The 15,728-nt window shown below is 47.0% G+C and overlaps 2 protein-coding genes across 11 annotated transcripts in view; both read right to left on the bottom strand.

Moving 5' to 3' along the window:
- Ankrd39 (ankyrin repeat domain 39) overlaps positions 1-11,059 on the bottom strand; it is a 22,571-nt gene extending 11,512 nt beyond the window's left edge. The window contains exons 1-4 of one of the 2 annotated variants that reach the window (XM_029565980.1): positions 10,913-11,059; positions 4,690-4,793; positions 3,847-3,861; positions 3,468-3,671 (exon numbers count right to left, since the gene is read on the bottom strand). In XM_029565980.1, coding sequence (XP_029421840.1) covers positions 3,468-3,671; positions 3,847-3,861; positions 4,690-4,793; positions 10,913-11,012 — 423 coding nt within the window. In that variant the 5' untranslated portion in view covers positions 11,013-11,059. The remainder of the gene's footprint in view (positions 1-3,467; positions 3,672-3,846; positions 3,862-4,689; positions 4,794-10,912) is intronic. The other variant, XM_008837992.3, reaches the window with a different exon arrangement.
- A 1,392-nt stretch (positions 11,060-12,451) lies between these two features.
- Positions 12,452-15,728, bottom strand: part of Sema4c (semaphorin 4C) — a 162,430-nt gene continuing 159,153 nt past the window's right edge. For all 9 annotated transcript variants that reach the window (XM_017799351.2, XM_008837935.3, XM_008837925.3 and 6 more), the window contains exons 12-15: positions 15,587-15,699; positions 14,437-14,594; positions 14,276-14,346; positions 12,452-14,162 (exon numbers count right to left, since the gene is read on the bottom strand). In XM_017799351.2, coding sequence (XP_017654840.1) covers positions 13,333-14,162; positions 14,276-14,346; positions 14,437-14,594; positions 15,587-15,699 — 1,172 coding nt within the window. In that variant the 3' untranslated portion in view covers positions 12,452-13,332. The remainder of the gene's footprint in view (positions 14,163-14,275; positions 14,347-14,436; positions 14,595-15,586; positions 15,700-15,728) is intronic.

Genomic DNA, 15,728 nt, shown 5'->3' with positions numbered 1-15,728 from the left:
TTTTCTTTTTGAGAAAGGGTCTCCCTGTAATCTCAGCTAGCCTGGAACTTGCTATGTAGACCAGGCTATGTAGACCAGGCTGGCCTTCTGCCTGCCTCTGCTTCCCAAGTGCTGGAATTAAAGGCGTGTGCCACCACGCCCGGTCCTAGAGATCCTTTTAAAAGGTTAAAAACTCATTCAATTTTATGTCTTACAGGGCTTCTACTGAGTTCAATATTGTATAACTGTATTAACTCAACAGCGAACCTAAAAATTTTATAGCCACTTTTGAAAGAGCTGTATCTTTGCTCTGGAAACTGTTATTGAGCATATTAAAGCTGTAATGATATGCTTCTTCTAAAAAAAGTAAAAAAATTTTTTTGAGAGCCAGGTGTGGTGGTGCACACCTTTAATTCTGGCACTCACATAGTGGCTAACAATTATCCATAACTCCAGTTCCAGGGGATCTGATGCCCTCTTCTGGCCTCTGTGGATATTGCATGCATTGGTAAAGTTATATGCAGGCAACAAAGTCATATACATAAAATAAACAAAACTAGGGCTGGAGAGATGGCTCAGCAGTTAAAAACACTGCTTGTTCTTGCAGAAGACCCGGGTTCATATCCCAGCACCCACATAGCAGCTAACAATTGTCCATAACTCCAGTCCCAAGGTATCTGACAGCCTCTTCTGACCTCCGCAGGCATTGCATGACATGGGTGCACTTACCTACATGCTGGCAATACATGCATACACATAAAATAAAAATAAATTTTAAAAAATTTTTTTAAATAAACAAAATTTAAAAACGTTTTAATTATTTTTTAATATTTGCTATAGTTCTGTGTCCTATGCTTGGATGTTTTTTGTAAGAGTTACTGTTGTTAAGTCAGACATGGTAGCGCACACCTTTAATCTCAGCACTCAGGAGGCAGAGGCAAGAGAATCTCTGTGAGTTCCAGGGGTACACAGTGAGACCCCCTCTCCTAAAAAAGTTGTCATTGTTGGAAATTCTTAAATAAATCTGATTTTAAATAAATAAACAAACAAACAAACAAACAGAATACAGAGACTGGCAAGAGCTGAACTCAGAAGGCCTTGTAGGCTGGCACCAGACTTGGAAGAAGTCAGCCTTTGGGGGTTCCCAGGGAGGGTAGGGCTTGATGAGGTTTTTTTTGGTTTTTTTTTGTGTGTGTGTGTGTATGTGTCTTTTTTGAAGCAAGGTTTCCCTGTAGCCCCAGCTGTCCTGGAACTCACTATATAGACCAGGATGGCCTCGAACTCACAGAGATCCGCCTGCCTCTGCCTCCCAAGTGCTGGGACTACAGGCATGCGCCACCACGCCCGGCTGAAAACTTTTTTTTTAATTAAATAATTTATTTTTTTATGTGTATGAGTGTATTGCCTGTATGTATGTAGGTGCATCTGAGTCATGCAATGCTCATGGAGGACAGAGAGGCCATTGGATCCCCTGGAACTAGAGTTACAGACAGTTCTTAGCTGCCATGTGGGTGCTGGGATTTGAACTCAGGTCATCTATAAGAACAGCCAGTGATCTTAACTTCTGAACCATCTCCCCAGCCCTGCAGTGTGCTTCTGTAAATATCTATCCTGTGACTTAACTCCAGCCCTGAGAACTCTTTTTAAACCCACTGCACTATTGGAAAATCAGGGTGAGAGTAAGAAAGAACTCTTTACTTATACACATATGCTACACATATGCATAAATCACCCAAGATGCATAAGTGGGCTGGGGATATAGCTCAGTGGTAAGTGCTTTGCCTAGCAATCCCCTGCACTGCAAAAAAAAAAGATGCACAAGCAGTTGGTAAAGCAGATGCCTGGAGGAAAGGCCTAGAAGACTTAAGGAAAAGATCAGTCTATCTATGACCTATAAAGTCATAAGGATAGGGTTGTAGGGATAGGCAGGAATAGCTCAAGTTTCAGAAAGCTAATTACATGGGTAAGCTTTCATAACACACCACTAAGAGAAAGGGAACTAATTTACACACAGAGGAAGAAGGCTAGAAAATTACACATTAACCCTAAAGTGATGATATGTGAGCACTGAGCTTCCAGGTGATTTTTATTTTCTTTCCTGTATTTTCTGTTTTCTACAATAATCATTGTGATGGGTAACCTTGACTGTCAACTACATGGATTTAGAATCACCTAAGAGAGAGACACATCTCTGGGTGTGAGGGCACTTCTAGAAAGATTTAACTGAGGGGGAAGACCCACCCTGATCATGGTTGGCATCACAAGGGTTGGGGTCCTGGGTGAAGAAAAATAACAAACTGAGTTGAGCACCAGCATCCATTGCTCTTCCCAACTACAGATACAATGAGAGCCAGTGAGGTGGCTCAGCAGATGAGGGCATTTGCCACCAAACTTGACAACCTGAGTTTGATCCCTAAGACCTACATTGTAGAGAAAATGACTCCCTCAAGTTGTTCTCTGACCTCTGCATGATGGCATGAGTGTGTGCACATATGAACATGCACACACACACACACATGCACATACACAAAAAATAAACGTTAAAAAAAATTACCAATACCATGCTGTTCCTGTCCCTCCGTCCTACTGCCATGCCTTCCCTCAGGGATGCACTGTATCCCCCACCTAAACTCTAAGACAAAATTAAACCCTTCCTTGAGTTACTTTTTGTGGAAATGACTTGGGAATATGGGAAAGATTCTTTGTAACACGCCCTTACAAATTGAAATTTTACATAACCTTGTAAACCAAGGTTAATCATATGTTTTGGGAACATTTACAACTATGTATTCCTTCTAAAACAAGACAACGTAATCAGTCCCACAATGATTTGGAATCCCGATGTCATTAATTCTTACAAGATTAGCTTGAGACATAGCTCTAATCTTATACTATGTTCCCTATCCTGACTCAGTTATGCCCTTGACTCAGAACAATCCCTGTGTACATGACAGTTACACAATTTAAAGCAACATCTCCCCAACAAATGTTGCAAGCACATAAGGGCATAGGTCAATGGCATCTTTCTGTGGGTTTGTGTGCTATTCTGAGTCAGTAGGTCAGATAAAGTTTCTTCCTTTGTAAAACTGTTACCAAGACTGTTTGTACCTTTATCATACCATGCTTGACATGCTGTTCACAATGAGAGGATAGCCAGGTGTGGTGGTGCACACCTTTAATCTCAGCACTTGGGAGGCAGAGGCAGGTAGATCTCTGTGAGTTTGAGGCCAGCCTGGTCTACATACAGAGTTCCAGGCTGGCTGGGGCTACAAAACCAACAAACAAAAAATAGAGGAAGCCGTTTGTTAAAAGGAAGAATAGAACAGACATCTGAGAAAACACCTCTGAAGTCAGAACAGATTGGGCCCGCTCTTGGTCAAACTACTCCAAGTGTGAAATGTAACACATACAACTTTTGTTAAGATTTTGTCACAGCAAGATCATAATTTTAAGGAACAGAAAGTTTCACAAGGGGAACAGGGATATACCTTATGCAGACTGGTCATGCCATCATCATCTACCAGCTGGGGGTTGGACCCGTGCAAGAGCAGTAGCCGTGCAATTTCCGTGTGCCCACAGTAGCTGGCTCGGTGCAAAGCCGTGGCACCCCCACGGGTCTGGGCATCACACTTTGCTCCACTTTCCAGCAGAAATTGGCAGACAGCATAGTGCCCATTGCGACTGGCATAGTGCTGCAGGAGGCAGAGACTGAGGTCAGACAGCAGAACTCTGGCAGGTGACAAAGACAACGGGATAGTGGGAACACTGACTCCACAGCAAGAGGCCTGGCATCATCTTGAGGCCTGACGTCATCTTAGAGGCAACCTACAGCAACTTCCTGGCCTGGGCAAGCTGCTTCACTCTTACCATCAGTGTCTTCAACTGGAAAAGGCAGATAAACACTCCTGTCAGGACTGTCATAAAAATGAAATTAAGTAATGGATGTGAAGCTCTTTTACTAATTCAAATACCAGGGTATACATGATGCAAAAAAAAAAAAAAAAAAAATTAAACCCACAAAGAGAGAAAAACTTTGGTGCTGGGAATGTAACTCATTTAGTAGGATGCTTGCCTGGCATGCACAAAGCTCTCAGTTCAATCCCCAGCACTGCGTAAACCAGGCAAGATTGCACCAGCTTGTGTCTGTAATCATAACACTTGGCAGGAGGCAGGAGGATCAAAAGTTCAAGGTCATCCTTGTTTATACAGCAAGTTTGACTATCTCAAATACAAAACAACAAACATTAAAGTGAGGCATGGTGGCAGATGTCCATAATCTCAGCACTCAGGAGGTAAAAATGGGAAGATCATGGCTTCAAGGCCAGCCTGGCCTACAGTGAAACCTTGCTTAAAAAACAAGGGACAGTGAGATGGCTCAGCAGGTAGATAGATGCTTGCAGAGAAGCCTGATGCCTGAGTTTGAGCCCCAGAACTCACATGGTGGAAAGAGCGAAATTATTCCCAAAAGTTGTCCTCTGACCTCCACATGTTTACTGTGGTATGTACATGCCCACACACATACGCAACACCCCCACACACACCCACAATAAAATATAAAACAACAAACAGAACAAGAACCAACCAGATAAAAAACTACTTTGCTGGAAGAAAAGAGGGAAAAACAAGGTAAAAACCAAGCCCTCTTCAGAAACGGGGTAACCCAGAGTTAAAGCTTTCCTCCTTTCACAGCCTTTGTTTGTCCCAGCTCACCAATGCGGTGTATCCTGCGGAGTCAGGCTGACTAGGGTCTGTGGGCTTCTGGATGAAATACTTCACTCGGCCCAGGTCTCCATTCAGGGCTGCCGACCAGATTCCTGCAGAAAGCCAGCCAAACCACTAAGCCATGCTACATGGTGACATTTTTATTTTTTTTAATATTTTATTTATTATTATTTTATGTGTATGAGTGTATTGCCTGCATGTATGTGAGTGCACCCGAGTCGTGCAATGTCCGTGAAGGTCAGAAGAGGGCATCCAATCCCCTGGAACTGAAATTACTTACAGACATTTGTTAGCTGCCATGTGGGTGCTAGGAACTGAACCTGGGTCCACTGCAAGAGCAGCCAGTGCTCTTAACCCTGAGCCATCTCTCCATCCCCACAATGACATTTATTAAAACACGATTTCTTCTACCTTTAAAAAAAAAGATTTTATTCTATGTATATGTGAGTTTCTGCAAGTATGTATACACACCACGTGCATGCCCACTGCCTGTAGAGGCAAGAGGGTGTTGGATTCCCTGGAACTGGAGTTACAGCCAGTTATGAGCCACCTTGTGGGTGCTGGGAACTGAACCTGGGTCCTCTGCAAGGTCAGTGCTTTTAACCACTGAGTCATCTGTCCAGTCCTTCTACCTCTCAACTGAAGTTGTCACATCTATAAGTTAGAGAGTACTTGTTTATTCAACAAATGCCAATTGAATCCTTCCTCTGTGCCAAGAATTGTTCTCAGTGCTGGTGACATAGCTGGGAACAGGACAGAAAAGGGCTTGCCTAGTCAGGAGTAGGATAGGGCAAGTACAAAAACCCCTTCCTCCCACTTAGACATGCAAATACAGCTGGACATGGTGGTGCATACCTGAGATCCACCACTCAGGAGGCTGAGGAAAGAAGCACATGAGTTCTCATGAGGCCAGCCTGGGCTAGAGTAAGACCCTGTCTCAATCAAACAAACGTTAAAAATGTGTGGATGTAAAGTCAAATTCTTAAGTAAGGAAATCACCAAGTGCCAGAAACAAAGTTAAAACCACAGCCAATGTGGTAAGAGGCCCTAAAGCTGCAGAACCGAAAGACACTCAAACTGGGCATACACCTCAGGGGCCTTGGTGCCAGTGACTGAGAGGGGTATGGTGTGTGTGCTAGCTAAAGGCTATATGTGTGGCTCTGGGCATGAAGAAGGGAGGTAGGAAGCAAGCTGCCCATGCCCAACCATTTCATTCATTAAGCAGCATTTACTGGATACAGAATAGCATCTCTAATCCAGAAATCTAAAGTCTGAAATGCTCCAAAATCTGAAATTTTGTGAGAGCTGATGTGATGCTACAAGTGAACAATTCCACACCCGACTTTTGAGGATGTGATAGGTTGTAATGAAAATACAGGTGCATGAAGAACACTAAAATTAAAGGGTACATAGAAAACATAAATGGCCAGGCGTGGTGGCACTTGTCTTTAATCCCAGTACTTGGGAGGCAGAGGCTAATCTCTGTGAGTTTGAGGTGAGCCTGATCTGCACAGCAAATTCCAGGCCAGCCAAGGCTACACAGTGAGACTGTCTCAAAAACAAAGAAAACCCATAAATGATCTTCGTGTTTAGACTTGGGTCCTGTCCCCAAGATATCTTAGCATGTATATGCAAATATTCCAAAATCTGGGGGAAAAAAAACTCCAAACTATTTTAGTCTCATTTGGGATAAGGGATATTCAACTTGTATTTATTATGTACTTTGACTGTTGTAGGCACTGGGGATCTGATGAGAATAAAAATATACGGGTTGGGCATGTTGGTACACACCTTTAGTCCCAGCACTTGGGAGACAGAGGCAGGTAGATCTCTGAGTTCGAGGCCAAGGCCAGCCTGGTCTAGTCTACGAAGTGCAATTCAGGCTAGCCAAACACACACACACACACACACAGACACACACACACAAATGTATGTTTGTCTTCTATATGTTATACATTTATATATAAGCTATATTTTATATATAACTTGTGGTTTGAATATTGAATAAGGTATGTCCCCCATGGGCTCTTGTATTTGAACACTTGGTCAACTAACCAGTTTATGGTTAGTGATACTGTTTAGAGAGGCTATGAAGCCTTTAGGAGGTAGAACCTTACTGGAGGAAGTCTGTCATTGGGGGCAGGCTTTGAGGGTTTATAGCCCTGATGCACTTCTTGTGCTTGTTCTCTCTCTCTCTCTGTCTCTCTCTCTCCTTCCTGTGTGTGGACAGAAATGTGATCAGCCAGCTTCCTGCTCCTGCCACCATGCCATGCCTCCCCTGCCATGATGGACTCTGTCCCTCTAGAACCAGAAGTCAAAACAGACACTTTTTTCTTTAAGGTCTGGGCATGGTATTTTATAACAACAACACAAAAGTAACTAATATATAATCCATATGTTTTATGCATACTTATGTATATTTAAAAAGTACTCAGGTGGTACTAGTACGATTGGGAAATGGTTATAAGCAGTGGGCAGCAATGGCCTCTCTGATAACAATGTAAGTAGAAACATAAAGAAACAGAAGAGACACCATTCCAAAAGATGTGTAAAGGATAAAGAAACCTGAAAAATCAGATCCCCTGAGCTATGCAGCTCAGAAGCCTGAGTATAGCTGCATTTCTTACCCCCAGGGGGCAAAAATCTCACACTAAGAAACTTAAAATCTGGATCTGTCATAAAAGCTGATCCAGGGGCCAGTGAGAGAGGCACTTGCCACAAGTCTGATGGCCTGAATTGAATCCCTAGGACCCACATGGTGGAAGGAGAACTGACTCCTGTAAGTTGTCCTCTGATCTCTATATGCACAATGCACACTGTGGTATGTGTGCCCATATACACACAAAACAAATAACCTTAAAAAACAAAAAAACAAAAAGCCAATCCAGACAAGTGAACTCTGGGCCAGGCAGAAGGAAAAAAAAAAAAAAAAGATGCTTCCAGACAAGGCAGTGTGAGAATCTCCCACAAAGGAGGATCCCCTTGGTAAGCGCAAAGACTAAAAGCTGTCAAACAGGAAACCATCCACAGCCAACACATGCAAATAGGAAAAAGCATGCCTCAAAATGCCATCGAAGTGCTGGTGGATGGCTCAGCAGGTCAAAGTACCTGCCACCAAGCGTGATGACCTTAGTTAGATCCCCAGGACCCACATGATGGAAGGAGAGAATCAACTCCAGAAAGTTGTCCTCTGACCTCCACATCCCACGCCAAATAAATAAACATAATAAAAGATTTTTAAGTAAAATGACTGAAATAAAACAATGAATAGGTTGTACAATATTACAGACCCAGCTGAAGATAGAATTTGTGGTTTGCAGTCCACTCAGAATTCCAGTCAACTTGGAATGCAGCACAAAATAATGAGAAAAATGTGGAAAGAGGTAAAGAAACTTAGAAGACAGAAAGTACATATTTCTTTTTTTTAATATTTTTTATGTGTATGTGTGTATTGCCTGCATGTAGGTAGGTGCACCGTGTCATACAATGCCCTTGGAGGACAGAAGACGCTGTTGGATCCCCTGAGATTGGAGTTACGGACAGTTGACAGCTGCCATGTGGGTGCTGGGATACAAACCCAGGTCTTCTGCACGCACAGCCAATGTTGTTAACCACTGAGCCATCTCTCCAGCCCAGAAAGTACCTATTTCTAGGAGTGACAGACAGATGGGTGGTGGGTATATCGGGGGAGAGATACTGTTTGAAGAGATATAAGAATTATACGGAAGCTGGGCGTGGTGGTGCAGAGGCAGGTGGATAGCTATGAGTTCAAGGCCAGCCTGGTCTACATAGTGAGTGCCAGGACAGCTGGAGTTACAGGGAGACTATCTCAAAAAGGTTAAATAAATAAATAAATAAATAAATAAATAAATCAGAATTATACAGAAATAAAAGAGAAGTAATCTGAAGAAGAATCACATTAAACTTCAAGGAGGATTAATAAAAACAAATCAAGAAAAACATTTAAAATTTGTGAAAAAAAGATCATCACTTGTTAAAAATAATTATCTGAGCATGGTGGCTCATGTCTGTCATCTCAGCTCTCAAAAGTCTGAGGTAGGGAGACAGCCATGAATTCAAGGCCTGGATGATCTACCTGGTAATACCAGGCCAGCTTGGGCTACACAGTATTCAGACCCTGTCTCAAAAGAAAAAAAAAAAAAAAAGAAATAAAACAATAATCGGATTATCAGCAGATTAAAAGATTAAGATTAATTTTAAGATTAAGTTGTAGCTGGTACAAGCAGATAAATAACATTCCTAAAGTATTGAATGAAAAAAACAAAACAAAACTGTCATCCTAGAATTTTTCTGGAAAAAAAATAAACTGTAGAAAAAAAAAATGAAGCAGGGTGGTAGTGTATGCCTGTAGTAATTCCAGCACTTGGGAGGCAGAGGCAGGGAGATCAGGAGTTCAAGGTCATTCTTGGGTACATAACAAATTTGAGGCCAGCCTGGGCTACATGTGACCTTATTTCAAAAACAAAGCCAATCACCAAAATAAATAAATCAAAATTTAAAAACAATGTAATGTGAAGAAAAAAAAATCACAAAATAAAGTATCTTTATCATGTGTGGGAAATAATAAATGAATAGGCAGACAAAATAGTATCAGATGGTACAAACTGCTTTTTATTTGTTTCTGGGTTTGGTTTTTGGGGGGGGTTGTTTGTTTGACAGTGTCTCACTATACAGTGTGGCTCACACTAGCCTCAAATTTGTAGTCTTCTTGCCTCAGCCTTAGAGTCAATCCAAACTGCTTTAATGGGAACATGGTACTCAGGTATCACAGTAATCTAGAGGGTCCAGCTTTGACTATGACAGTTTCCTTCCTGGCCGTAATACTGCTGACATTTGGGGCCAGGTCCTTTTTTGTTGTAGGGAGCTGTCCCATGCATGGCAGGATAACTGTGACATTAAAAAAAAAAAAAAAAAATGTCTCTAGGGGCTGGAGAGATGGCTCAGTGATTAAGAACACTGTTTGTTCTTGCAGAAGACCCAGGTTCGAATCCCAGCACCCACATGGCAACTAACAACTGTCCCTAACTCCAGTTCCAGGAGATCCAACAGCCTCTTCTGTCCTCCACAGGCATTGCACTACACGGGTGCACTCACATACATGCAGGCAATACACTCATACACATAAAAAAAAAAAAAAGAAAGAAAATATATTTTTTTAAATGTCTCTAGACATTGCCAACGACCCTTATGGGGCATAACCAGCCCCAGTTGAGAACTCCAGAATGTTCTAAGAAGATATCGCTGGAGAAAAGTCATAAAGCTGAGATCTGAAGGAAAAGGCTTGAGTTAGCCTGCAGTTTGCAGGAAGCTGACTCTAAGGAAACTGGACAGCAAACGCAATGGACGGACTTAATCAGGCAGGCAAAGGTCTTGCATACAGAGAAGCCCAAAGGAAACACAGGGATGGTTACTCGAACGAAGGTATGGAAACAGAGCTTTGTAGGCTACAACAGGGAATTTGGCTGTATTCTAAAAGCAATAGGAAATGAAACGATCTTATTTACAGTCTTCCAAAGAGGCCATGAGAGGAAATGGGAAGTCCTATTTCCTTAAGGCAGAGAATGGCAGAAGTGCAGGAAGCAAGCAGGTGCGGGAACCATTTCAAAGGCAATGGACAAGTGTATGTGCAGTGCCTGCCCCATAACAGCTGACAGCGTTGCTATGGCTACATAAAGCTGACTGTGAGCAGAGACAACGTGGCAAGAAGCACAGCGGTTCCAAGCACAGAGAAAAGGGACCCTGGAACCCCTAGCCTTCCTTCCTGGCAGCAAAATCTCTGTATGATCTGGGGCAAAAGTTACATTGCTGGGCTCCGCATGTAAAGATGAAGTCACCTGCTTCCAGCTTGTCCTTTCTAAAGCACGTGCACTCACACAAGGGTCAGCAACCCTGACCTTCCAGCAGAATCCACAACCTGCAGATTCTGCTCCTGGCCCCTCTGACACCTGAGCAGGCTTGTGTCTCCAAGCTGTGTTCATCTTCAGATCCAGTTCGGAAACCAATGCCTCCGTTTCCCCGTCTGCGCGCGCGCGCTAGGGTGGCTGACCCAGGCCCCGCTGGGTTCCCGCCCGCGGTTGGCAGCCCACCCTCCCGCATCAAGTCCCGAAGCGCCGGGCTCGGCTCCCTGCCTCCTCCTGCGGCCCGCGTCCATGGCGGAGCCTGGGAAGTGCCCGCCGCGTGGCTGTCTCACCCCTCTCGAAGTCCATCTCCTCCAGCGTCTGCTGCACCACGGATACAGCACCAGGGTGTGAGCAACAGGAACAGTCCCCGTGGGGCTGCGACGCCGCCATCACTGCCAGCCAGACGCCTGGCCGCCCTGCCGCCCCGCCGGAGCGCCCGCCCAGCTGTCCCAGTCTGACCACTCGGCTTCAGTAGTTGGTCTGAGTCCCGCCTCCTCCCCTGAGCGAACCAATCTGACTCTTACACTGTAGCCCAACAACCAATAGCAGGGGCGGGCGGGGCTTGCTGGGACGAGCCTCACTCCTCCGCCACCGCGAGAGGGCGCTCGAGGCTAGCTAAGCGCGGGAGGCCCGGCGCGGGGTGGCTGTGAGGTCTGGCCTAGCAAGCGGAGTCTAAGTTGCGTTCTCCAGAACCGAGGCCTTCCCGTCGGCCCTTCCCGTTACGGCCCTGTACCCACAGGGCTCCCCAGGGCCTGGGGCCTCCGGGCGTGGACAAGGGCCCTTCCCTTCTCTTCGCAGCGTCATCCCAGGTCCAGGCCATCCGTGGGCGGCGCAGTGACCGCCAGGAAGGCCTTGGACACCCTGCCCCCCATCCTTCAACAATCCAGTAGGAAACAAGCGGCCAGAGGGCAAGTGGCCGCTTTTGTACTGAACCCTCTGCACCCGCAATGGGCTCTAGTTGCCAACATCAACAAGGGCTGACATCTGAGCTAGGGGTAGCGCACTCAGGTCTGACCCACACTCGGGGAAAGCAGGGCAGCAGCCAGCTCAAGCTGCAATTGTGTAAGGGGAGCCCTCAACTGTCATGGTCTTTGTCCCAGGGCATGGGTTAGATTCGACTAAACCAGGCGTGTCTAACCTGCGGCCAACAATAGCATCGAATGAGGCTACAAAACAAAATCGTAAACCTACTTTAAACATAGGTTTTTTTTTCCCCCTATTTTTTTTTGTAACTCCATTGCCCGGCAACTCCCATCTAGGACACTCAGAAATCAATTCAGGCTGGCCCTGTTGTTTTCCCCAGTAACATCTGGTCCTGTGCCACTCCCTCACTAGAACAAGGGTTTGGAACTCGCTGGGTGGCACTAGGGACCGGTTCTTCTCTACACAGATGGGGCACTGGACACTAGCATTCGTGGAGCGCAGAAGGCTGTAAGTAGTCTCTTCCCATCTCATACAACCAGTCAGTCACACAACCTTAAGCAATTTCCAGGAAGTCCCCTCCTTCAGCCCCCTCCACTCCCTGCTCCCATTCTGGTAAGACAAACCCCTTTCTCCTCCTCTTCCCCCAATGCCCTGACTTTGGTGGCCAGAAGCCAAGACTGGCTCCCAAGGGGATGTATCCCTGGTCTTGTTCCCAGCCCCACAGGCACCACTGTGGGAAAACATTGAGTCTGGGCTGTCCCCTTCAGAGAGGGGCACAGGCAGGCATGCAACCCTATTGGGGTAGGGGGACGAAGTCCATCCTTGGCCAACCTAAAGGATGGTTCCCTTGTTGGTACAACCTAAACATTTGGGTTTTAGTCCAAATGCTTTATCTGTACTACAGGTTAAGTTTCATTTTCTCCATTTTATTTGTCAATATAAAAATACTCAAATATTTACAACAAATAAATATGTGGGGACACAATAAGTTACACTGTTAGGAGCCCTTAGAGCTGGGAGAGGCTATGCCAGTATCCACAGCATGTTCACCTTCTCCCTTCCCTCCCCCCACACCTTTCCCAGCCCTGTCCAGAAGAGCACAAGTACAAAATACCACTGAACCCAGGGGGCCAAGTGGGAGTCCCTGCCCGCCCTTACCCCCACACAGGGGCTCCATCTCCCTCCCCCCACCCTGAAAACATTCACAGCCCTAGCCTAGGAGCAGGACTGGGCCCACCACTGAGCCCTGCACTCTCCCTAAAGGGGTACAGCACCCTGTCCCTCCCACCCCCATATGTACATCCTTGCCCCAAATTCACTTGGGACAGATGGGGGGTAGGAGAGGCAAAGTGGTACAAACCCCCTTCCCCTTCATAGCTCCAAAGACTCACCAGGAGGACCCCAGGCCAAGGGAAGACTGGACAGACAGGAAGGTTATCTCTCTCTCTCTCTCTCTCTCTCACACACACACACACACACACACACACACACACACACACACACACATCTTGAAACTTTTGCCTTGCAAAGTTTTGGCTGCTGGGGTCTCACATGTCTAAGATTCACAGAGGAGGGTAAAACCTCCTGTGAGGCTGATGCCCTGGTGAGCCACACCAAGTGGCAGTGCCCATGCTGAGCAGGTCCTCATGGCGGGGCAAGTGCTGGGCAGTGTCCATCCCAGGCAGAACAGGTGCCCGTGCCATGTCCCTGAGGTAGCTGGTGCCTGTGCAAAAGTAGGAGTGCACCTCCCATGCATCCCCTGCCGATGTGGTGGGGGGGGTTCCCCTCATACTGAGGACTCCTCGGGGTTGGAGTCTGGCAGTGGCTGACGCTGCTGTAGTTTACGTCTCAGTTCATCAGCAAGCTCTGGTAGCGGATGCCCAAGCCCTCCTCCGTCCTCCCCTCCTAGTTGTAAGCGCACATAACCATTGGCATTTGAGTTCCGCCCACCCCCCAGGTGAAGCCGAGTTGGAGAAGGCAGGGGCTGGCCAGGAATGCCAGGTGGTGGAGATGGGGGACCACCCCCAGGCTGGCACCGGGCGTGTCCAGGCACAATCTTGAGGGAGCCATCTGAGTAGTAGTAGCCAACAGGATCCCAAAGTTTCTCATCTGTTTCAGGCCCAGGACGGAAGGGGGGGCTGGCTGGTTCCTTGGGAAGCTCGAGGGGGTACACCAGGGTTCTCTCAGCTGCCTTGGCACCTTTTTCCAACTCTTCTCGCAGACGACGACGCAGTGACAGAACCAGCAGCAGCAGCACCAGGCACACGGCCCCTAGGGCCACCACAGCTAGCCAAACCAGCCCCAGGTTTTCCAAGGGGGCCCGGGCCTCCAGGGTCACTGAAGGGCCTGCCACAACAGTAACCAGGTAGCTTTCTGCGGTCAGCTGTGCTCCCTGCTCCTCTGAAAAGCAGTGGTAGGCCCCCGCGTGGCGGGACTGGGCAGCCACCACTACCAGGGCCTGAAGTCCTGTATCATAGAGGAAGGAGCCAGGTTGTTCCAAAGGCAGGTCCCGGCCTCTGAAGGTCCAGTGGGCATGGGCCAAGTTGGATGAAAGGTGGCAGGGCAATACCAGGTCTGTGCCCGTTACCACTGTAATGTTTTTGGGAGCAGGCCTGACTGTAGAGGCAGAAAGGAGAGAGAATGGAGCATTAGCACAGGAAACCCAGGCCCAACAGGAAGATGAGACACCCCAGCTCTGGCTATGGTGGGGGAGGGGGAAACCAGCTCACCATTCCTAATGCCTGGCTGCTTACAAATTCCTGAGGTGTCCACAACTGTCACATGTTGGATCAGAAGGGACCTGGTAGGGAAATGGTGGGCATCAGCAGCCATACTCTAACCACTTTTTTTTCCACTCCTGGCCCCAGCACTCATAGAGCACCCGACTTACCCTGAGTGGCCACTGGTGGCCACACAGCGGCTGGTGTTGACGTTCCAGGCACAGTAGGGGTCTCGGGCAAGGACACAGTCTACACAGAAGAGGTACTTGCTGCAGTCTGCCAGGGGCACCTGAACCAGCTGAGAGCGAGAGCCAGCAAAAAGCAGCTTCTGCAGAAAAATCAGGCACAGGAGATTGAGTAATGCCACACTTGTGGGAGGACAGCCAGGCAGGATCCAGCACAGGGTAGATGGGACTTGGGCAAGGAACTTAAGCACAGTAGATACCCAAGGAGGAAGAAGGCAGAAGGGAAGGCCTTTAGAGGAAATCCCAGCCTGGCCTAAGGAACTAACTCGCTGAGGGCTTACTACAAGCCAGCGCAATCCTACTTTACAGACATGACCTTATTAGACAGGAACAGCAGACCTATGAGGCCAAGGTGTAAGTAATCACACTTGCTCACACACCATTCAGGAAACTCACTTTCCTCCAGCCCAGCAGCCCACACAATAACACCAGCACCAGCCTAAGGTGTTTTCCTCTCTTTAAATGGTGACTGCCAATCTATGTGTTTGTTCAGCCCTACACTTTTCTTGCTTCCATTATTCATGTTCTGGGGAACAATTTTGAGTGACAATAGCTGGTAAGAAGCAAACAAATCAAAGTCCAGAGGGTGCTGCAGATAACACAGGCAGTTTTGCATGAGGGTAAAAGAAAAATGTAAGCACTTCAGGGAAAACAATTGAGGAAGTAGAAGGATTGGCCCAGAGATCCACTGGGGACTGGGAGAAAACCAACACTCCCTGTTGCAAGGGTACCAAATACATCTAGCAGCCTGGGAGGTCTGGTCAACCAGGGCATGATTGAGAAGAGGCTGTAGGCAGAGCTGAAACCCCACTTGGAGGGGTCTAACAAAAACTTAAGGGCTGTTGCCAAGGCTGGATTCTGGGAATGTGGCCCCACAGGAACTGGCTATATATAAAGAACCCTTGGAAGGCAGGTTCCATTCCATTAGTGCTCTTACCTCCTGGAACTTGCCAGAGCTAAGTGAGGGGTGCTGAGCTGGCCAAGCACATGAGCCCAAGTGGAAAAGGCAGAAGGACAAGGGCTGAGATAGATGGTGTTACAGACAGCAGGCAGTATGTGAGGCCCATCTTACTACCTTGCTCTGAGACAGCACCAGGCTTTCCACAGGCTCCTGGTCAAACACCTGCAGCTCCTCAACCATGTGGACCCAGGGTCCCAGGCTCACACCCTTCAGAAGCCATCCGTTTCCTGGAAAGATGGGGGGGAGGGAGGTATAA

Source organism: Nannospalax galili, unplaced genomic scaffold (genome assembly GCF_000622305.1).
Source record: "Nannospalax galili isolate Female #2095 unplaced genomic scaffold, S.galili_v1.0 scaffold1311, whole genome shotgun sequence".
In the NCBI taxonomy this organism is placed as follows: domain Eukaryota; kingdom Metazoa; phylum Chordata; class Mammalia; order Rodentia; family Spalacidae; genus Nannospalax; species Nannospalax galili.
Note: the sequence above shows the minus strand (reverse complement) of the source record. Positions and strands in the feature narration are given on the sequence as shown.